The sequence below is a fragment of the Clinocottus analis genome, unplaced genomic scaffold, assembly GCF_023055335.1.
Source record: "Clinocottus analis isolate CAN_PGR_092001 unplaced genomic scaffold, fCliAna1.0.p SCAF_6, whole genome shotgun sequence".
Lineage (NCBI taxonomy): Eukaryota > Metazoa > Chordata > Actinopteri > Perciformes > Cottidae > Clinocottus > Clinocottus analis.
This window is the reverse complement of record NW_027176218.1, coordinates 8,461,242-8,482,849: the sequence shown is the minus strand read 5'-3', so window position 1 is coordinate 8,482,849 and position 21,608 is coordinate 8,461,242. Positions and strand designations below refer to the sequence as shown.

The 21,608-nt window shown below is 38.7% G+C and overlaps 2 protein-coding genes across 5 annotated transcripts in view; both read left to right on the top strand.

Moving 5' to 3' along the window:
• Nucleotides 1-164: 164 nt before the first annotated feature.
• On the top strand, nucleotides 165-21,186 carry iqch (IQ motif containing H). Of its 4 annotated transcripts, none has more exons than XM_068603144.1 (22): nucleotides 165-332; nucleotides 652-768; nucleotides 938-1,032; nucleotides 1,195-1,261; nucleotides 1,557-1,676; nucleotides 3,674-3,770; nucleotides 4,054-4,140; nucleotides 4,261-4,436; nucleotides 4,563-5,108; nucleotides 6,181-6,247; nucleotides 7,201-7,284; nucleotides 7,389-7,573; nucleotides 8,507-8,779; nucleotides 8,974-9,114; nucleotides 13,783-13,903; nucleotides 14,144-14,430; nucleotides 17,449-17,607; nucleotides 18,885-19,007; nucleotides 19,436-19,497; nucleotides 19,953-20,061; nucleotides 20,230-20,277; nucleotides 20,728-21,186. In XM_068603144.1, the coding sequence occupies exons 1-22, from the start codon at nucleotides 243-245 to the stop codon at nucleotides 20,815-20,817; spliced, it is 3,144 nt and encodes a 1,047-aa protein (XP_068459245.1). In that variant the 5' UTR covers nucleotides 165-242; the 3' UTR covers nucleotides 20,818-21,186. The 4 variants fall into 4 exon arrangements, 3 of the variants coding, with proteins under 3 accessions (XP_068459245.1, XP_068459246.1, XP_068459244.1); XM_068603145.1 differs by having other exon boundaries at nucleotides 8,926-9,114; nucleotides 17,449-17,556; XM_068603143.1 differs by having other exon boundaries at nucleotides 8,926-9,114.
• cunh15orf61 (chromosome unknown C15orf61 homolog) overlaps nucleotides 21,186-21,608 on the top strand; it is a 31,336-nt gene continuing 30,913 nt past the window's right edge. The window contains exon 1 of the mRNA XM_068603147.1: nucleotides 21,186-21,532. Within this exon, the coding sequence (XP_068459248.1) occupies nucleotides 21,190-21,532 (343 nt within the window). The 5' untranslated portion in view covers nucleotides 21,186-21,189. The remainder of the gene's footprint in view (nucleotides 21,533-21,608) is intronic.

The window sequence follows — 21,608 nt, the reverse complement described above, 5'->3', positions numbered from 1 at the left end:
AATGGTAAGAGTAAGATTACATTTGCTTCATAGTTGGAGTTTTCCCCTGCCTTTTGAAACATAAGTGGTGTTTTCTACCACAGGTATGGGCGGACTGTCCGACAGTTTGTACTCGGGGCAAATTAACTCCCAAAGTTTGCTTCTCGTCGTCATGGTTGCGAGTACTTTGCGAAGACCTTTGACGTGTGGCTGACTTTTTTGGTTATAGAAGTTCACGTTAGTTCATTATACTATCGTGACACATGTTGCATTATTATGTATTATTATTAACCAAATGCAACATGTCTGACACACTTACAAACAAAGATACGCTGGGAGCAGTTTTAATTCAGGTAATGTTGTCTAATTACCTCAGTTAATAACTAGAGAATAAAGTGAGCTAACTAACATAGGTAAGACTAGCTAACTATAGCTAGCTAACGCTAGTTTTTGCGGATAGCTCAAGTAAACAAGTTGACTAACTTAACTAAATTATGACCACAGTGCAGACAATAACTAAAATGTTTTATACACTTTTAACATTGCTATTCCTTTTTAAATCTCGAATACATTTAGATAAACTCGCTAACAATACCCAAGAGCAAGTGTCAAGCTTGGCTATTTTTAGGCAAGATATTCACATTATATACACCAATGAACTGTATTTTACAGGTTCAAGAGGATTTGAGACAACTCAAATTTTCTCTTGATAGTGTCAATGAGAGGGGGACAACATTGGACATTAAAGCCTTGGATGCAGCCATTGGCAAGACAGAGAGAAGCATCAGGGTGAGGATGCTTAATGCAGAATAAGCACTGATACCCGTACTATGTATATTGAATATACAAATCTACCGACACATCTATACATTATTTACATTATCTATATAGTAGTGTATACATATTTAGAATTATTTTTATATTATTCAATATATATATTTGTGTTTATTGTAAATAGAAGCATGCGGATGATTATCTGAACTCACTGACTAAGCAGCTGCTGGTCCTTCCAAGAATTGAAGACTTGCAGAAGAAGAAACAGATTCCCAAATGGTAAGTAAGAAAAAGCGTACATGTGTTGTTTACTCTATAATAATTTAAAGTGGGAACACTTATACCCCACCATCTCGTTGTTAGAACTATTAAGAAGTATCTTCAGAATTGCATACATTATAGCGATGTGTATTGTGAGACTGAAATAGAGACATCACACAGGACACCTTCTCTGGAGAGTATCCAAGATGTGCGTCCACAAAGGGAAGACATTCCACCTGGGGAAAAGGTAGACTATAATTAATTTTGTTCAGAAATGAAAATGTCTTTATTTACTTAGTAATATAGAGTACAAACTATAATATATACTGTACTATAGGTAAGTTAAATATTCAACTATTCTGTTGTATTGCACATTAAGGCAAGACAAACAAAATTCAATATGGTGCGGTGGAACAGAACAAGAGACAAACATAAAACATATTAAACTTCTCTGCTAGGTAGAAATATACATACAGTACATTTAAATTGTTGATATTAACTAACTCAAGTTTTGAAACTTTTGCTTTATCTGTTTTGATCAGCACAAGTTAGCATTAACCAAGCATTTTTTGAGCAATCCTGCTCATCCAAACAACAGAGCTATAATGCACCAGCAATTTGGGATACCACTCTCTGATGTCCACAAGAGGAGGACAAATAGAGTAAGTAATTTGACTATACATTAATATACTTTAAATTGTAAATTAGGAGTATAACATTTTGAATGCTATGCATATTATCCATAAAAACAACACTTTACAGTGGTCTTTGATTATGTTTCAAAATACAGTCTTTTTTTTGCAATTAGTATCATGATAAGTATTGTTTATTGATGCTAGAAATAATACTAACTCTATGTATGTAACTTTCATGTCAGTACCTCATTTTGATGTATGCTCTTGGTGGGTAAATGCTATGAACTTAAACCTTCCGATCAAAGTGATAGTTAATTGTTTTCAAAAGTATGTACTCCACTGTGTTGCTAAATTGAATTGTACACATAACAATGATGGACTGGGTGAGAGTTGATTCAGCTGTGGCTTTGTAACACTGAACACATAGGAGCATCTTTACCTTTTATTAGTTGCAGAAAATAGTCTGCTACATCTGGTATTTTGGCTTTCTTAGATATGGAGCATTTTTTCCTCATTACACTACAGTCTTACTGATGGAAAGGACTATAATCAACTATAATAGTAAACTATAATCACAATAACATTCTGTCCACCAGCTAATTTCTTTCCACAGTCAGATTGATCTTGAGCAGAATTGATTCCTGTGTCTTGAGTCTTTGTTGATATTAATTGTAACATACAGCACATACCTCAGGAAAAGTTTGATTATGAAGCATTACAAGAGGTTCTGCTACAACTAAAATGAATTGGATACCATTGCTGCTTTCCTTGATGCTTACTCCCTAAATCCCCAGAATAGACACATCATGCTGGAGTAAAGGGTGATGCCCCAGGTCTGCATTAATAGATGCTTCAAGTATCATGCTTAGAGAGAAAGTGGCATAAAGGTCACTTGGCTCAATAATGACAGCGAGCACTTGTCACAGCAAACAAATTAATCTTTGCAAAGGTCGGCATTAGTTTTAGATCTGTTTTACTCACTTTATTTTCCAATATGTTTTCGGTAATCTATACCTGACATGAGAAGTAGCGGCCAAAAATGTCACTCAGATATGAGAGGTGGAAGTGCTGGCTGCAGAAAGCGGAAAGCAGCAGATTGCAGCATATCAGCATTCTTCTAAAGAAACAGGCGCCTGATTGCTGTGCTATGGGCTACTGGTTTACAGCTGTCTCAGGACAGAAGTAGGTACCTGGTCCAGCATGCCAATAAGACAGCCGTAGCTTCCCCAACTGCTAACTACTGGCTCTCTGCCTGCTGCCTCCTCCTGCAACTCAGGCCAGCTCTTCTCCACTTCATACGCATGCCAGGAAATGAGCTTTTGCATTTTAGCAATCTTACAAAAAGGTGGCACCTTTTCACAACCCCATCTGAAACAGATGTGTGCCTTTGAGGGGATATTCTTTCAGCACCTGGCTACTACCTGTGGTCTGTCAGAGAGCTCAGTGGTCTGAAGAGAACGAAGGAGCGGACATTAGGTGACAAGTCTGGAGGATCAGCACAGTACAAACTTTGTGTTTTATGAGTAATGCCATATTTGAAACTGTTTATATGAAACTAAGCCATCCATTATACTACTGGTTTTTATTATGGAATTGCTTAGAGGTTAAGATAACCTTTAATCTTGGATATTGTGATGAATGCATGTAGGGCTAGTGCCAGCTTTATGGCTTTCTAAATTCTTAATGAATACAGACATTATATTGTTTGTAATTATGTAGCCTTCTCCTTTATAGTTATTCTGCTAGAAAGTTATTTATTTCTTACATCACCAAGATGGCAAGAATCTGATTAATGGCTGCCTTCTACACTTACAACATTATCTCTTAAAAAAAGAAAAAAACTTATTTAATTTAAACATGCTCAAGCTTTAAACCTGTAACTGTTTCATTTAGTTAGATGTAGATAGGGCTGGGCTTTCTTAGCTGTTGGCAACATCTTTGTAGTGCCAGGGTCTGGTAGCTTTGCTTTGATTTTATTAAAAGAAGATACACAACTTATGATCTTATAAAAATGTTGTGTTCAGGCAAAACATCTCAGAATAATCACCGGCCCTGTGGGGAGTCTTCCAGTCACAAAGGACTGTAATAGCTTGGCAATGCCTGAAGAAACCATGGGGACAGGTAAAAGACATTGTATCACCTCAGCACCAACACCTTACCTTTGATATATGTAAGCAGAGACAAATGCTCTTTGAGTGTGCATGTCAGGTCAGTTGTTTGTGGAATTTTTACCTTATATTCAGTGGGAAATTAATAACTATAATTTACGTTTCTTACATTCACTTAGTGAGGTTTTTTCATGCTGTTTTCCAAATTACTGTCTTGTATTTCGTCTAAAAACTTTAATAAACAAGGACAAAAACAGCATTTTTAATGTTGTTCCTTTATTGTCTGTTTTCATCAGTGCCAAATACAAGTTTGCTTGAAATGTCAATCCAGCACAAGGCTGCCTGTCTTCACTCCAGAGTGGATCCACGTACTTCAAAGACAGGTCTGTTTGATGACTCCGGTGTCGTAGGGACAGCTGTCACTTGATTTGACATTGATGACTGTTTGCCACTGATTGATCACTGATAGAATACATTTGAGCAGGTCTATTTGTGACTGATAGGCTTGAAGTCCAGGTGGCACAAGCAGCTGAAGTGGAAAACAGAACCTGGATCTACCTGCAAAAAAATAGGCAAGGAAGGCACACCCATCTGGACCACCAAGACTCCGCCTCCCTCCACAAACTACAAGAGCAGGCGGATGCAAGCCAAGAACAGTCTTATACCTGAAAAGCCCCATGTAAGATCACTGTAATAGTTTTAAATACATGTTTAATTAAATAGAGAAAGAGCAAAGGTGAACAAATATTCTATTTCAATTCCTTGAACTGTATTAATACAGTCTCTGTTTCCCTGTGTTCTGTAGATTCTACCTGTGCAAGTTCCAGGAAATATCAGAAAATATGACTTTACCATCTTAATGGGACGGACCAACCCAATGGCGACAGATTTCTGTCACTTCAAGCAGAGCTTTAGTTTGTGCTGGAGCAGTGTGGTAGATGCTCTGGAGACACTGGAAAAGCTGCTTAGGGACTTTGCTGTGCCTATAGCCAAAGTGAGCGGGGAACGGCTAGTAGAGTTAAGCCATGTTTGGGAAAGTGGTTGGTCAAAAGCTCCTCCGGTGACTGGCTTCCTCTCAGTGCTTGAAAACTGGGAGGAGGTATTGCGTCTGGTTTTACACCCAGGTCAGCGCTACAAGGGAGAGGGAGGCATTGAGGCAGCTGCCATCCACATCCAGTCCTGCTGGAGGCGCTACTTAGCCCGGAAAGCTTACCTGCGCCACTGTAAGTGCAAGTGGGCAGTAGGCATCATCGCTGTCTCATGGTTAATGCACATGCAGATGCGTCATGTCAGGAAGACCCTGCAGGCCCGTCGTTTCAGACAACTGGAGAATTTCCGCAGCAGAGCACAGGTGATGTTGCTTATAATCATTGTGTAATTTCTCTTTCTCTCTCATACTTCGCGTTCCTTGCTTACGTTTTCAAAGCGCACCTTTGTCTCTCTTTTTTCCCAATTTCTCAAAATTAGAGTTAAACTTTATTTTATGACAGTATTTTACAATACCATTATCATTTCAAATATGTGTTTGAGTCTTTACTTCTCTGACTAAATTACATCAATCATGGTATGTAACTTAAACTCAATTGTGCTGCTTTTGTATTTCTGGTTTGAGTAGCAGAAACACAGAACAGCAAAGGGGAGCAGTGCATCAGATGAACAAAGTAGAACAGAAGAAATCAAGACAACCACAAAACATCAGAGGAGTTAGATAAACAGAGGGGAAAAGCAGAAAGAAAAAGTGGGACTGATGAACAAGAGAGAATTACAGTAAAGTGAAAACTGGGGCTTTGTTGAGCTATGAAGACCCTTTTAGTCCATTAGATTACTGCAAAAATGTCTAACTGATTTCTGCCATAGCAGAACCTGGCACTCCTAAACTCAAAAGACAAATATCTTCTTCTATTTAGCTCTTCAAGAGAGCAGTATGACAGTTTTCTAAGATGCATAATGTTCTGTACATTCTTCCCTATTCAGCAGAGATGTCATGTCTGTGCTGTCATCTGGGTTGAACATATTTTAGACTGCTGACACAATATTAATTAGTGCCTACAAGTTCATTTAGTTTTAACATCGCTGTGTGTGTATACATGCACTAAATGTATGTTCTCACTCTTTAAGCATTCATACCCTGTTAATTAAGCCTGCTAATCTTCCCCTGGCACTAGCATCATGTACCTTGCTGATTGAATTAATTGTGAGAAGATAATTCTAAAGTAAACGCTTAATTTAATTAAGGTGGTATTTTATGCTTGGTTTGCTTCTGTTAGCCCAGAGAGAGATTGGCTTGATGTGTTTTAGCTATGCAATGATGATTTGTGTGTGTGTTGATGCGCATGCATGTGTACGTACGTGTGTGGGTGAGTGTGTGCGTGTGTACGCATCCAAGCAGCCCCTCTCTGATCACTCCTTTTCTCCATCCCCAGCATCTGGCAGTCAACTGGAAACACATCCAGTCCTCCAAGAGAACCATTATCCACATCCCTTCATTAGGTAGCTTTCTCTGCCTGCCGCACACACACACACACACACACACACACACACACACACACACACACACACACACACACACACACACACACACACACACTAATCCAGCAGCAGTCATCCCCTGTCTCACTACCCTGCTGCCCCAGTCTGTGGCCCTGGTGGAGACACTCAGTCTCATTCAAATGACTCTGCAGGAAAGCACTCACAGGGTGATGACAGTCTCCATGTCAGGGAACGGAACAATTTAGTTTCTATCACCATTTAATTTGCAGATTAAGCAAATGAAAAGCCATTTTGTTGAATATTTGCAAGAGGTCTTGTTTTATTGCTTCATAAAAAAACACACACACACACAAAAGAGGAAGAGGCTTTTGTAATTTTGCATGAGACAGTGTGCAAGCTATGATCTGTTCTTGTTCTAAGTTCACCATGGCACTCACATTTAGACTGTAATCAGGCATGTGCATTGTAAATCATTGAGTGATTGTCTGAAATTATTAAGTCTAATTACTAGCAGATGGAATGCTTTATTTGCACTTGGGGTGGCTGCAGAGAGTGCTGTGTGAGCAAGGATAATTAGAAAGTTGAACCCCATTGTTGTTAATTAGCATGAATCCAATCATTTAATTACCTTGATTCAGTTGAGAATTCTCTCTCAGGCAGAAATCCAGACAGACATAAACTACAATCCTGGTGGCACCACTGGATGTAGCTCAGCGGTGACTGGACGTGGTGCAACAGGATGCCCAGCACACTCCACCTGCTAGTTATTAGGCTAAATTAATCATCTGATTGCCCTACTGTGTGATTAGACGTAACTACCCATCCCCTAAGTCTAGTAGAGTACACATGAAAATAGTAATACAGAGCTTAAGATTTTCAATAAAGCCAGTTAAAGATAACATAAATCTCTCTTTGAAAATCTTGTGCAGACTTTTGTGACCTTGTTCTGACAGGATACTCTCAGAGCCGGCGCATGAACTTGAGGAGATATGACATCCTGCAGAACATCCAAATAAGCAGACTTTTTGATATCAGAGGTAGGAGCTTTTCTTACAACCTCACTGCCATAAACATACATTAATGTTCTCTGTATGCATTAATGTAAACATGGGATTTCTTCATTGTCTTTGTGTGTTTTAAGATGAAAATGTGGAGGTGATCTACGTATGTCCACGACATTTTGGAGAGGACATTTTGCACTATTATACCAGCCTCCTAAAGTGTGATGGAGCCCCAGACAAGGATGACACCGAGCCCACTCCGGCCTCATTCTCCTCGGTCAGACGCTTCATCATCCTCACTCCTGAGGCTATAGATTATTTCCCAGTAAGATAAATCATGTTTACATTTTGTACACGAGCAACTTTGAAGAAACAAACCTGACAATGCATTCCCTTCTTAGAATTTACTGTAGTGTAATCGATTGTATTGTACTGTAAAAGTGCCCCGAGCATCTGTAGTTTGTTAAATCTCCTCTAGAGGGTACTAGAGGGGATTGTTATTTCACAGTTGTCTTACACTCTGTGTTTAAAATATTTCATTCCTTTTTACAGCTTTTGAAATTGGACATCTTTGTTATTTCAAAGTAAACACACTAGAGCTATATTACGTTATACTTAATTAAAAAAACATGTAATTGTATCAATCTAGCGTAAATAATTAAATTACATATTAATTGGTTTATTATCCGTTAATTCTATCTAACTGTACATTTTCAAAAATTCTGAATAGTTTTGATTACCTCAATACAATAAAATTAATATCTTATTGTATTGTCTTTTTACATCCAGCCATTCGATCCATCTTTTCTATCATATTACACTAGATTAAATGTGCAACATGACATGGTCTTCTTCATTTCTGTCTATTGATTTTCCTGCTGTTTTGTTGTTAAACTGTGCCAGACGTGTTGCTGAGATGAATCACTGCTACCCATGGCTGCCAGCGCATTCTGCCACTGACAGAAGGGATAATTCCATGTGGATCAAATAAATACAGATGTGAAGTAATTAGTTATATTCCCAAGGAGCTCATTGCTAGCACACATTAAAGATGTGAAGGATAGGGGAGGTCTCCCACAGGCAGCTTTTATCAATTCAACCTGCTGGAATACAGGAGAGGTTAAAGCCCTGCTGGCTATTACAATAATAGATCTCTTGTGTGTACACAGTGATAAATCAGGTCAAGAAACAACCCTTGGAAGACACACTAAAAACTCTTAGCTGCCGCACAAATCCTTTTCCCCATCTTTTCTTCCAGACCCATAACATGTGCCTATCCATGCTGCTAAAGTACAGTCCACGCACCCTAAAGCGCATCAAGCACCTGATCCAGGGGAAGCAGGCCTATATTGTGGGGGGCGTGGCCCATGTGGATGACCTGGCAGTGGCTGATGAGCTCGGAGTGCCAATCCTGGCTCCAGAACCAGCTATTGCACAGCTTTACAGCACTAAATCTGGAGGGAGGAGGATCTTTACCGGGGCAGAGGTTGACGTACCCCCTGGTCAAGGAGACATCTGCACGATAAGCCAGGTCAGAGATCAGAACACAAATGCATTCACAGACAGCATTACAGCGTGAGGTATTTTATTAGCGCCAGTACACAAAACATTTTCCCTTTTATTTGTAATTAATTATGTTATTTTGTTTGTAATTCACATGTATCTCTCTTGGTTTAGCTTCATGAAATACTGGCTAGACTCGTGATGCAAAATATTCATGTACAGCGCTGGCTCTTCAAGATGGACTCTGAGCATGGAGGCCGTGGCACAGCATACTGTGACACATGCCATCTTAGCTGCTATAACTGGGCTCAAGAGGAATGCTATCGTTGCGGTCCTGAGCTGTGGAACTCAAAATGGATTCAGGTAAAGATGTCACTCAGAGGATTACGTGTCATAAACTATAGAGCCACTTCTTAGAGGTCATTTATGCAATTTTGTTTTGAATTAGCTTGAAATTTGGTTTTAGTTCTTCTTTAGTTTCATTATTATTTCTCCCTAAATTGATGTTTTTTTACTATTACGTCTTGTTTTTTATGGCTTCCCCTAAAACACGGGTTTTAGAAAAGTGCAGTGCAAAAAAACGTTATTGCGATTATTATTACACTCATACCAATGATGGATTGGCCATTTAAAGTTAATACTGTAACTAGATACTTAACAGATAACATTACAGTAACAGCTAGATAATAAGATGGAGATTGGAATCCTTGTTGTGATAAAGCTAAAAAAAGGTTAGATTCCCTTCTGTCATTGAATAAATGCAAGCTCAGGTCACAGTAAGGTCAGAGAGTGGGGCCATCATTCATGCCAGAGTGGCCGTTTTATCGGAACAGTCACAATGTTGGTCCCTTTAGTACAGTATTTTGAGCATCCTCCCTAGAGTCAGAGAACATTAAATCAATAGATAAAATATCTGTTTATACACACAGCCATTATCCATTCAACTTGTGTCGATGTGTTGGGAACAGCAGCCTGTCCAATTGTATTAATGCCCTAACTCACCTGGCAGTGACAATTACATTACATACGTTTTAGTCAACAGAGCACTTCTCTCTCTATACATGTGTATATATATATATATATATTCAAAAACTTTTGTGCAGATGATTGTCACATAGATTTATAGCTAAATGAATTTGTATTACAAAAGCTTTGAACGTTTTTTGAACAACAAATTACTCTAAACACTTGAAGTCTTTAATCGCAGCTGGACTTGATGCTTTTATTTACCTCACAATATCACTTGTGAGGTCTCAGTCATTTGTAAAGAGAACATTTGAACACAAGTAGCGTGTGAAGTGTTAAAAGTGCGACATTGTAATTATTCTATAAATTACATTTTACATTTGCTTTTCCCTCTAAAAATAAATTCAGATTTAATAGCATACCTATTTAAACAAATAAAATACAGTTAATCATTTACAAACCATTCATATATAACAGATGCAATCTGTACACAGCTTCTGAGCCGCTGGCTCTGATTTCTCATATGCTTACAAAGTAGCCTTTGATTTTCTGTCATGTGTTAATTACCGTATTTTGCCATTTAACTGGGAGCTTTGTGTAAACTAATTACAGGCTAATGATTGTGGGCTTGGAGCACAATGATTTTACTTTTTATTCCATTTGAAAGAACAGCAGTCATCTCAAGCTTCTTCCGGCTCACTCTGTTTTGTTCCTATTAGCTCGTTCTTTGATTCATATTGTATGTGCAGTGTGGGGCTGTAATTGTTGTGGCATTGGTGCTGTTAATTATGGCAGAGAGTGGCTGAGCCACAGCCAAGGTCCATAATGGCGGCTGAGGCAGCACAGGAAAGTAAATGGGGTTTGTTTCACCAGCTGGGGTCCCATGGAGAGGGAAGAGTGCCGAGGCCCCTAGTGTAGGCCAACAGCCTCGGGGCTTCTGGGCCATATGGACACAACACTTTAACTGGCCTTTATTCTACACCTTGCTCTTTTAATCAAAGCAAAGCCCACATCCTGTGCTCCTCATTGCATGATTATTTTCTTATGACGTTGTTTGCCCCAAAAATGTATTAGCTCCTTAATGTATGACATCGTCCCTCTGCTGTTGTACTTGCGTGTATTGAAGATATCAACAATGTTGATTAGATAGAAAACATATGAATATTGTATATCAGTGTATCTCTTCACCATCCTCTCTTCACACCAGAAGCTGTAGATGGATGTTTAAACATGGCAGTTTATTTTGAGATATGACAATCATTAACTTGCCACTTCGCAGAAATGAAGTAGACCTAATGGCAATGTCAATGACAACGAGTAAAGAGGATAGATACTGAATAGTTGCATCTAAGCATTTTAGCAATATATGTTTAGAGCTATGTTTTGGAAAATAGTAGCTATTCAATTAATTATTGATGCAACACAAATGACCAAATGAAGCGTTTTAAATATTAATTCATAATATCCAAGAATAACACCAAAATCATTATTCAACAAAAAACATAACAAATAAGTGAGGATTAAAGTGCATATTATAATATAATATGTGCTACAATTCCAAGGAATGTGTCTAACCCTTTATAATCCCTGGACAAGTCGAGAGGGGTTAGATTGTGTACTTAGCCTCAGTCTGCACAGACTGTGTGCATACTTTTGTAATTATTGCTTGTTCTGAAGGGCTCAGCATGAAGAAGCCTGACTCACAAGACTGCCATGTGGTCTTTCAGAATAATACCAACAATCAGAACCCTTCTGGCTATGTAAAAGAAAGCCTAAAAGGGTACACCAACAAGAGGGAGGAGGGTTTCACAGCCACACTTTAAAGAAGCTTCCACAGAGGTCTAGGAGATGGTGTATTTCTCTGAATATCGTGAGGCCCACAGCCTCCAGCACACTGTTTCGCCTTCAGAAAGCCCCCAGGCCTCTTTTAGCATTTACACAGAGAGAGGTTAAAGACATGTAGATCTTCACCCATGCAAGGCCTGAAGGGGGCCACACACATTTAAGCGCTCACACAGCTTGCACATGGATCATTAGGCACAAGAGGGTAAAAATTACACCTAATAGCGTCAACAGATGGAGTATTTCTTTTTGCCACACTGTGTACAAACAGATCTTGAGCAACACCTTATTTAGGTAAAGTTTGTCAACTAAATGGGTCATTTGATAATCACTACCACTGAACAGGTACAGGAACATTTTGTACAGATGTTTTCCGTCTAAATATTGTGCAGTCTGTGATTGCCTGAACGAGTTTGAGTATATAATGATCAGCCTTACCATAATTAACCTGAATTTACCTCGCATTTGTTTTTTCCATTGCATTGAGGGTCAGAAGTGCTTTTGGTTAATTTTTTAAAGCAGAGGAAATCGTTCTGCCCTTGTACAAATATATTAAATTAGACCAGGGACCAGGAGAATGTGAACAAGAGAGTAACTTAATGTTTAATTTAATATTACAAATTAAATGTGAAGTGGGTTGTAATAGATTGAGGTTGTAGCTTCGATGGTATGACAATGCTACTGAAAAAAAATATTCATACAAAATGTGTCACTACTCAGATTATATCCCTCTATTCCACAGACGTACTGTAGCTTCTCAGTTGTGTTACCATGTAATGGAGAGATAGCAATCAAAGAGGCAGGTTAACATCTATTTTATTTATGACCAGATTGCTTGGCTTTATGTGGACACCAAGCAAAGCCTGAATCCTATCACAGGGTACTGTACGCAGTTTAAGTCCAAGTAATTTATTGCAAACTACCTCTCTTTCTTTTCTTCCTGTCCTGCTGTTTCAGCGAACTGCATAGGCAAAGTCCTGGGGTGAGCTTGCTCTTCCGTTAAAAATGACAACCGTTGCTTCACACTTTTTGCCGCACCATTGTGTGCTTTATGGTTTGTATAGGGGGAATCACTGAGTAGCATTTGACCTCGCCTCTTACAGTACTTGACTATGAGGATGGTTGTTACATGACTGGAATATCAACAGCATTATCTCCAGTGAAGCCAGACAGCGTGCACTCAAAACAAAGTAACGCTCTGGATGGAACGATGAAACAACAAAGACATTATTTTCCATTCAGACTTTCAGGGAGGTTTCACACATTTTATTGTGTATGACCAAATTAAATTCCTGTCTAATGGTCATATGCAGACAATATTACATACAGAACCCTGTATTTAAAACTAGACTCAGCACTTGGTCTTGTCATGCACTGAACACAGCATGCAATCGTAGCTTTCTAATACAATGTCTATATATATATATATATATATATATATATATATATATATATATATATATATATATATATAGATATATAGATATATAGATATATAGACTAGATATATAGATATATAGATATATATATATAGATATATAGAGTCTATATATATATAGACTCCTATATAGTGTTAGAAAGCTACGATTGTGTGTGTGTGTGTGTATATGGTATATAATGAGTCGTTACTTTGACTTCATCACAGCATTGTCAGAGGAAACGGTGTACTTGAGTTGCCAAACTGTTTAGGAGACACCTAAAACAAAAGTTAGAAATTAACAGCATAATTAAGTGGTGAAACCATTATGGAATATCCCAGTTACTGAAACAAGAGGGATATCGATCCCAGTCAAACCCTGATTGATCCCCAGATAGATGGGGTTAGCTTAGGCATTCATCAGCTGCCTAGTGGAGAGAGTTGTTATTGAGGGCAGGTGCTGTCTCTGTGGCTCTGAGTTAAAGCCATTAGACTCCTGAGGCCTTCTGATAATAGGCTGTCACTCACAGATAGACCCTGCTGCAGTATCCATCAGACACTCGCACAGAAATTGAAGCAGCCACCAAAGGTCTCGAGGATAACAAGCAGTCACTGGAGTCATCCGGATAACACAAGGGCATTTCCAATAATCTAGTCGACACCTAGAGGGCTTTGATAATGGGACAAAATAAAGCAGCCAGCTCTTGTATGTGACTTGTGTTTGACAAAACATAATGTCCTCAGATCTGTCATCACCTCATTTAAAGTAGATCCCTAATGTATGCACCTTAACTCTATTTCTGCAGGAGTCTGTACTGCGTAGATTTTTAGATGAAGTCCCAGAGTGGCTTGCTCATTACGCCCAGCCTGTCAAAACCTTATGCTATCCCAACTGGGCCTGCTTCCTGAAGACCTTCCTCAGTCAAGGTCAGATTCCTATTGTCAGGCTCTAAAGGCTTTTTTACGTGCAAATACAACCTTTTGGAATATGCTAACAGTCATTTCCTATATCTTCCCTACTTCCCAGATGTGACCTATGTGACCTGACAAGTTTAATAAATGTTATGCTACTTTTGTTGATTATTAAACAAAGTTCACATGCTGTATTATTAGTAACTTCTTGTTGTCCGTAATGTAGTCATTCCTCTGCTCTCACTGTGTGCCCAGGCGGTGTGGTGGAGGCCTACCCCCCTTCCGAAAGTGTCACCTGTCTGACAGTGGATCTGCTGCTGGAGCCCGGGGGTGAGGTGACCATGCTGTCCTGTGGAGACCAGCTTCAGGGCTCCTGTCAACTGGAAGCTATAGGCTCCACTGTTCCTCAGACCTCTGTACACCAAGAGACCTTGCAATCCATCTGCATGCGTGTGGGCCAAGCCTGTCTTCAGCGCCTTATCGTGGGCTATGTCTCTGTGGACCTGGCCACCTTTCTGAACTGCAACACCATGGAGCAAAAGGTGAGCTCATGCTACTACAATAGATTTGATCTGGGCAGTTGCGGCATGTGGCGTCCAAGCTCTCTATGTCACCATAGTGGTGGAAGAAATACTTTATAAAGCTGAGTCGGGGATCCATATGAACTGATAAGTGTCTGCTCTACTGCCCCCATGGGATTTGGAAAACAGACAAGGCAAACAGTGGGCACAAGGACCAAATGTGTCACAAGGCCATCTAATAAACTGTCAGGTCTTATCGTGTCGATACACTGATTCCACCATTTAAAGCTTGCCCTTTAACCTTTCAGTGCCGAGAAATTCAGAGGCACCTATCTTTCAGACAATAGGTCATTCTAAAGTGATTTGGCAGCTTCACAGGGATGCCCTGTCAGTGTTTAACCCCTAGCTGCTTACCTGGAGTGGGCTGCTGAAATTTGTCTCGTTATTATCGCAATGCACCATCGAAGCCTTATCTCATTTGTCAGGATTAAGTTTTGTTGAAACCTTCTTGATTTATGATATTGGAAATGGGCTGGTTTATGATGGTTTAACCTCTGCTCCTAACATGTGGCTACATTGACTGCTTATTGATCCAGAGCTGTAAAATGAAACGCTTTGTTTATATTATGCTCCATAAAATATTAGACCTGCAAAAGAGTGAAAAAAGCACTAGAGCTACTTTACAGTTTTACAAAAGGGAATAAAAAGGGAAACTGAATGTTTTTTTTCTTGCATTAAAAATGCATCAGATAGTAATGTATCTTCCACTTATTCAGGATATTTTAATACATCTCTTCTATTTTTTTCGTCTTTACTGTTGAACCTATTTTTGTGTTTGCATTCAAAATGTATTCTCTGTATAAGAAATGGATTTGGAATTGACATTAGATAAGGGCATGCTTGCCACTAGAGGGTAGTCTCTTATGGATTAGATGTTAACTCACACTGTGAGCAAAGCAGTGTTCAGACAATGCAATTTATATCTCAAATACATACATCTACATGCTTATTAATATAAATAATTATTTTATTTTAGTGCATCAGTATTTTACATTTCTTTATGATTAAAAATACAGATTTTTTTTGTCAGTAATCTTTACATGGACTGTGGATTTTTGTGACATTATAATATAATAATAGAATATAATAATTAAAATGTAAGAACATATATCTGACAGTATTTCATTCAACCCCTTATGTGTCATTTTAGTGACACTAAAATCAGAAAATACACCATTTCTCAAATGTATCATAGCAACTGAAACATGCTCTTTTCTTGAAATAATGACAGCCTTAAAATTAATTTTCAATTTCAATGTTGACCCAAAATTGAATGGGATTCACTGACAGCATAATTAAGAACAGACTATAAACAGCATGAGCTTCAATAGAGGGAACATTAAAGACATATTCTTAACCATCTCCCCGCACACACAGCAGACAGAGGAGAGCCACATGGGCAAACCTGTCTGGATTTAAACATCAATTTAGATTCAAACCTGTTGCTAAAAGCTGCCTACTTTATTTGATGGGAAGAAGTGGGTCACATATGTTTGCCCTTGCAGTCTTTCCTCACATTGTGGAACGGTGGGGCCCCAGCTGCAGCATCAGGGTTTTTAATGAAAATGCAAGGCAATAGAAAACAGGTACAATCCAGGCTTACATTTCGCACGGCTTTGTTAAGAGTGACAATGAGACATTGGAGTAAGATTTTTAGTGAGTCGAATGAATGGCGCGGTTGAGTGTGTCCATCACTCAGGCCCACGTATCAACCTGATGCATTGAGACTAGTGTTGGTCCAGTGGTAGCTAAAGGTGGCTGCGTGCAGAACATACTGCTGAACTTTTACTAAACATGAACATCTTGCAAGTGTTTAGTGGTGTACTGTTTAAAAACACAATTTTGAGTGTCTCTTCAATTGAAAATATATTTTGGTATTAGTAGCCCCTTTAAAATGCATATATTATTATAGTTTTTAACTTAATTACCTGAAATTAGGTATACATATTTGTTTCTTCAGCAACAATCATAATAATTTATAAATCATTTTTATTATTTTTCCAACAAAAATAAATGTATCACGTTGCAGCTCCTCAGAAGTGAAGATTGCTCAATTTTTTCTTATTTTGATATCATTGTAAAACTGCATATCTTTGGGTTTTGGATGTTGGTTGGACAAAACAAGACATTTGAAAAAAATAGAAAGTTGGAAAATGTGAAAGCCTTTCCCACCACCTTCTGACTTCTCATAAAAAAAAATGGTGAATAGAGAAACTAATTGGGAGATTAATCAATGATGAACATAGAAGTTAGTTGCAGGCCTCGACTATATGAACTATGATTCACAACATATTTGAATTTAATAAAACATGTATTGTGGCTTATAAGAAAATCACTGTACTCGGTGAGATATTCGTGTGTTAGTGGAGATAAAATGCTCAGGTTCCAGAGACTGCAGGGTTCAGACAGGCAGCGATTTGCATTCAGTGGCAGGAGCGTTTACTTTGACAAATAGGAACAGCAAAGGCAGGCAGCCGACTGCCACTTAGTTATTAACAACTCCTTCACTGGTGATTTATTTGCCACTTTTGAAGAGAGGGCATAGCTATTAGGTTATTATTGGGGAAATTAGCCCTGTTTAAGCAGAAGGCTACGACCATACCTGACCCCTTAATATACTTATAATGATGCCATTTACTATACATATCTGAACTTAGCTTCTCATCAGACCTGTGCCAAACCAACTAGCCCAAGGCAAACTGAGTATGAATACGTAGAGAAGGATCTACTTTGTGCACATGTCATCCCACAACTGAATTACCTAAATCTGTCGAGCACACACCATTAACCGTGTCTTCCTTTCCTCTGCCTCTCAACATGGATAACACTGTAGGGATTAAAAGGTACTGACCCCTCTCTTTTTAAGGATTGCTGGGTGAAATACTTTGATGTTCCATTCTTGTGACTAAATTGGATTTTCAGTTTATAGTGTTTGTTTTTCTTTGCTGTGACACAGGGTTCACGATGTCTTGTTTGCAGGTGTGGGCTATTGATCTGGACCTCAAATACAGTGACCAGCTGGCCATGACGCAGATGCTTCTGATGATGACTGGAGGAACGCTGAATTGCCACACAGGCTGTTTAGAAGTGCCATTGCCAATCCAAGAAAATTGCTCTGAACATCCGATTGCAGCCAACGTACCATTTTATACATGCTTATGACGACATTTTTAATAATTTAAAATTGTTCTAAAACGAAAGAAGGTCAATATAAAATGCTAGACATTTGGAGTTGTATACTTTCACAGTAAAAGAAGGAAACCGCCCGTTCTAAAGCAACCTGAGACTAGTATTGTGCCACTACAGTAATCACAAAGATGGATCAGTGTTTTCCTCTTTATTTTTGTTAAATACAACTAAATAATGTAATTACGCACTAAGCTCAATTGGTGTTTTGGTGCTGAATTCATTATCATTTTGATAGATGAGCCTAAATAATCAACACATTAATAATTCATAACATTTCCATTATGCATGTGTATGCATGCTTGAACACCTCATCAACCTGGTGCCAGGCCTTAAACAATAGAGTCCTTTTATTAGCAGTATGCCTGAGTTTACGCTTGTTAATCTGCAGCTTGTATTTTTTTTTATCAAACATTCATTTAGTCGGTAGCCTGGTGCTTCAGTACAGCAGTTGAGCCACCGCAGTGGTTAATGGCTTTACCAGTGGCCATCATTAGGGGGCCTGCATATTACAAACACAATTAAATCCCTGTTGGACACTTTTATTGTTGTGTGAGGGTCCTGTGTTTGACAACGGCAAGCACACACCCACCACAGCGAGTTATGGGCTATCTCCTGAGCTCATAGAGGCTTAGGCCTGCTCTTTTGTCTCCCAAAGGTGCTTGAGAAGCAGGAACAATTTCATCCTCTTGAGCCCTGCCACTTTTAAGTAATCAACCTCTCTAGTGTTACTTATGACACTCAAATGCTCAGAACCCCTCTGTTATGGTGATATGTATTGTGCATTGAGTAGTCCTTCAGTGCATTTGGTGGTGCTTTTGTCTCAAATTGAATGCAAATATTTGCAGTCTTAAAACTGTGGTTTCTTTGATTGGCATCGTACAATTAAGCTCATCTTGTATTTGGCATGTCTTCTAAACATTAATTGTTCCTCCCCGCAGTTAATTAAGAAAGACCCAACAGTTTACCACATGTTCCCTACACTCATCATGTTTACTAATCACACACACACTCCCCAACCTCAACAGTGACCCTAAGGACATGTGTATGGATGTGGTTCAGCCAACGCTACTCCACCCATTTTGCACACACCACCTATTATAACTCCAAATGTAAATACATAAGATGCTTTTGTCTTGTTTTAGATTCAAGAAGACTAATGGCAGCAATCTTAATGAAATGATTTGTCTCTTTCTTGGTTTCATGCTTTTTTAATTTTTAATTTACAGCCTCCTGTGGTTAATTGTTATGCAGTTATTGGGAGCCACTTGTTTCACTCAAACCTTTCCATGTTGTACCATAACGTGTTCTTCATGGTGTGCAAGGCTAATGGCATAGGATTTAACTTGAAGGTAAACACCTTTATATCATCCTTAGGTAATTTAAAGGGTAACTCTGCCAATTTTACACCTCAAAGTCTGTTTACAGGAGTTCTACTGCTAATGGGAAAAGAGGGAGCTGCACAAAGTTTGAATGATTGCCTCAAGTGATAACTTAATAATTGAATAATGTATCTCAAAGGTTAAATTAGATGGTGATAGCGTAACACATCGAGCCGACTGCTAAATTGCATTGTGGGTTAAGTATATTACAGGTTTTAACAAGGAAGAAGAAAGTATGGAATATTAAAGGAGATTTTGTTTTGTTCTGCCCATTGATATTGATCTGAAACTAGAGAGTCTGACAATGTTAAAGGAGTGCAATGCTGAATCAGTGCTCTTTTAATCTATGATGATGGAACTTTTCTTTTGATTGTGTGTTTGTGCTTCTTAATTTTCAGAGAAAGCAAGGAACAGTTTTTGCTGTTTACGACAGCAGTGAGCGTTGCACTATTGGAATGATGTGAGTATTCCTCATTGCAGCAAAGTCATATACATACAGTATTAATAATTGCCAAGATAAGGAATTCCAAGCACATTGAAGTACATTGAAGTACCAAGCACATTGAAGTATCAAGCTTTTCAAAAACACATGAAAGGTACAGGACAAGGTGGATGACAGCCATCTCCAGTGTGAGAGTAAAGACAATTCTTTTTGAGGATTAAGATGTCACCTCTGGCTTTGTAAATGTTACAAACTCTACAAGTTGTTAAGCAGAGGGTTATTTAACATATGTGTCACTCAAATCCTTTAGCTGTAACAGTTAAATCAAGCTGTGATCATCCCCCTAAAGAGTCAAGATGTTGTCTGCTGAGAGTTTCATTTAACTACCACCATCAGATGAACAAGATGATTGTTTCTTAGCTGGCAACATGGGGAACGCTAGTAAACTCGTTTGTTTGGGGTGTCATTAACAGAACAGTCTCTGAAGATCTCCAGGGAGCTCTGGTGACCTTTGCTCGGAATCTGTCAGCCATTCATCAGGAAATATCATCCTCTAAAATGCAAGGAGAAACCAATTTTAAGGTACCATGTTAATGACTTAACGATCCCTCCTCATCTATATCATGCAACTTGCAACTTGCATCATCAGTTTGAATGATTTTGCCGAAGTACATTTTGTATATTTTCAAATTAAAAGATTCAATAATAATGAGTAGTAATTTAACTTATTATATGTTTTGTTTTTTGAAGGAGCTGATCAAGAACATAAAACATGTTCTGCAGATGACTAAGAACAAGGTGCGATCTGTGGAGAATAAACCAGTTGCTTAAGGCAGCTGTGAATATGTTAACCCTGAAGATAAATCCATGTTGATCAAACACAAACAGCTGCATAAATTCCTGAAAAAACAATATCATTATCTGCATGAACCTTATAATATATGGTTTTGTAATGTGTCTTAACAACTTGAATATGGTTAAATATTCGAAAATTAAAGCTTATAAAGACATACAGTAAATAATGCACAAGGTAATTTCACTGGTTAATTAGTTGGCTTTATTCATGAATTTATTGAGCATTAATCTACTCAAGTTATAAAAAGCTATTTTATTTTGTGTTGGAAATCTCAGATTAATGCTTAATCGAGTGTGTCATCATATAAATATTGTGTATATTATGCATTGCATATTATTTTGTTTATAAATGAGTATGTGGAGTATTTATACATAATGTATTCTCCGTTGAAGAGGAACAACTGCGCGGCGCTACATTTGCAAACCGGAAGTTTTAGCAGGAGCACCAGGTCAGAGCAGACGGCAAGCAGTCAGCTCGACTAACAGAGAAGATCTCTTCATATTATTCTTGTCTTGTCAAGTCGTGTGTGTTCAGCATGTGGATCCGGACGTGTCGCTCTATGTCGTCATGTTTTTAGCAGAATAACCGTCTTTTAGCTTACTAGCAGGGACTGTCTTGTTCGCTAACTTCAGCTCACGTTAGTTACTCGTGTAAAGTGTGCCCTTCTGCACACTGCTGTTACGGACGTTTATATTATACAGCATGTAGTTGAACATCAATTGATTTAAAATGTCAGTAGATATCATCTGTGGCTAGTCGGAGCTCTGTCTGTGAGTAGTTTGCATGCTGTCCGGGTGGTTAAAAATAAATAAAAACAGCAGGAACAGTGAATCCTTTTACTTTTCACACAAGTCATGAAGATTTTTTTTAGGAAGATGCACAGCGTCTTTCTGAAGATCGTCCTGTTTCCGAGCACATTTGGCAGGACAGGCCCGCGGGCAGCCGCCTCAGAGGTGCTGACCTGCCACCTGCTGCAGCGTGAGCTCCCGCCGTGGACGTCATACTGTGTCCGCTACAGCTCCGTTCACAATGACCAGTTTGGACTGTCCAACTTTAATTGGAGAGTCAAGGGATCCAACTACCAAATACTGAGAACAGGCTGCTTCCCCTTTATAAAATACCACTGTAGCAAAGCACCTCCACAGAACCTGGACTTTGAGGACAAGTTTTTCACCATGTTGAAAGTTCTTAACCTGGGTCAGTAGTTATAGTTAATGCTCTTCCTTATTGCTATTAAATACAGAATATGTTTTTAAACACTGAATAATCATGG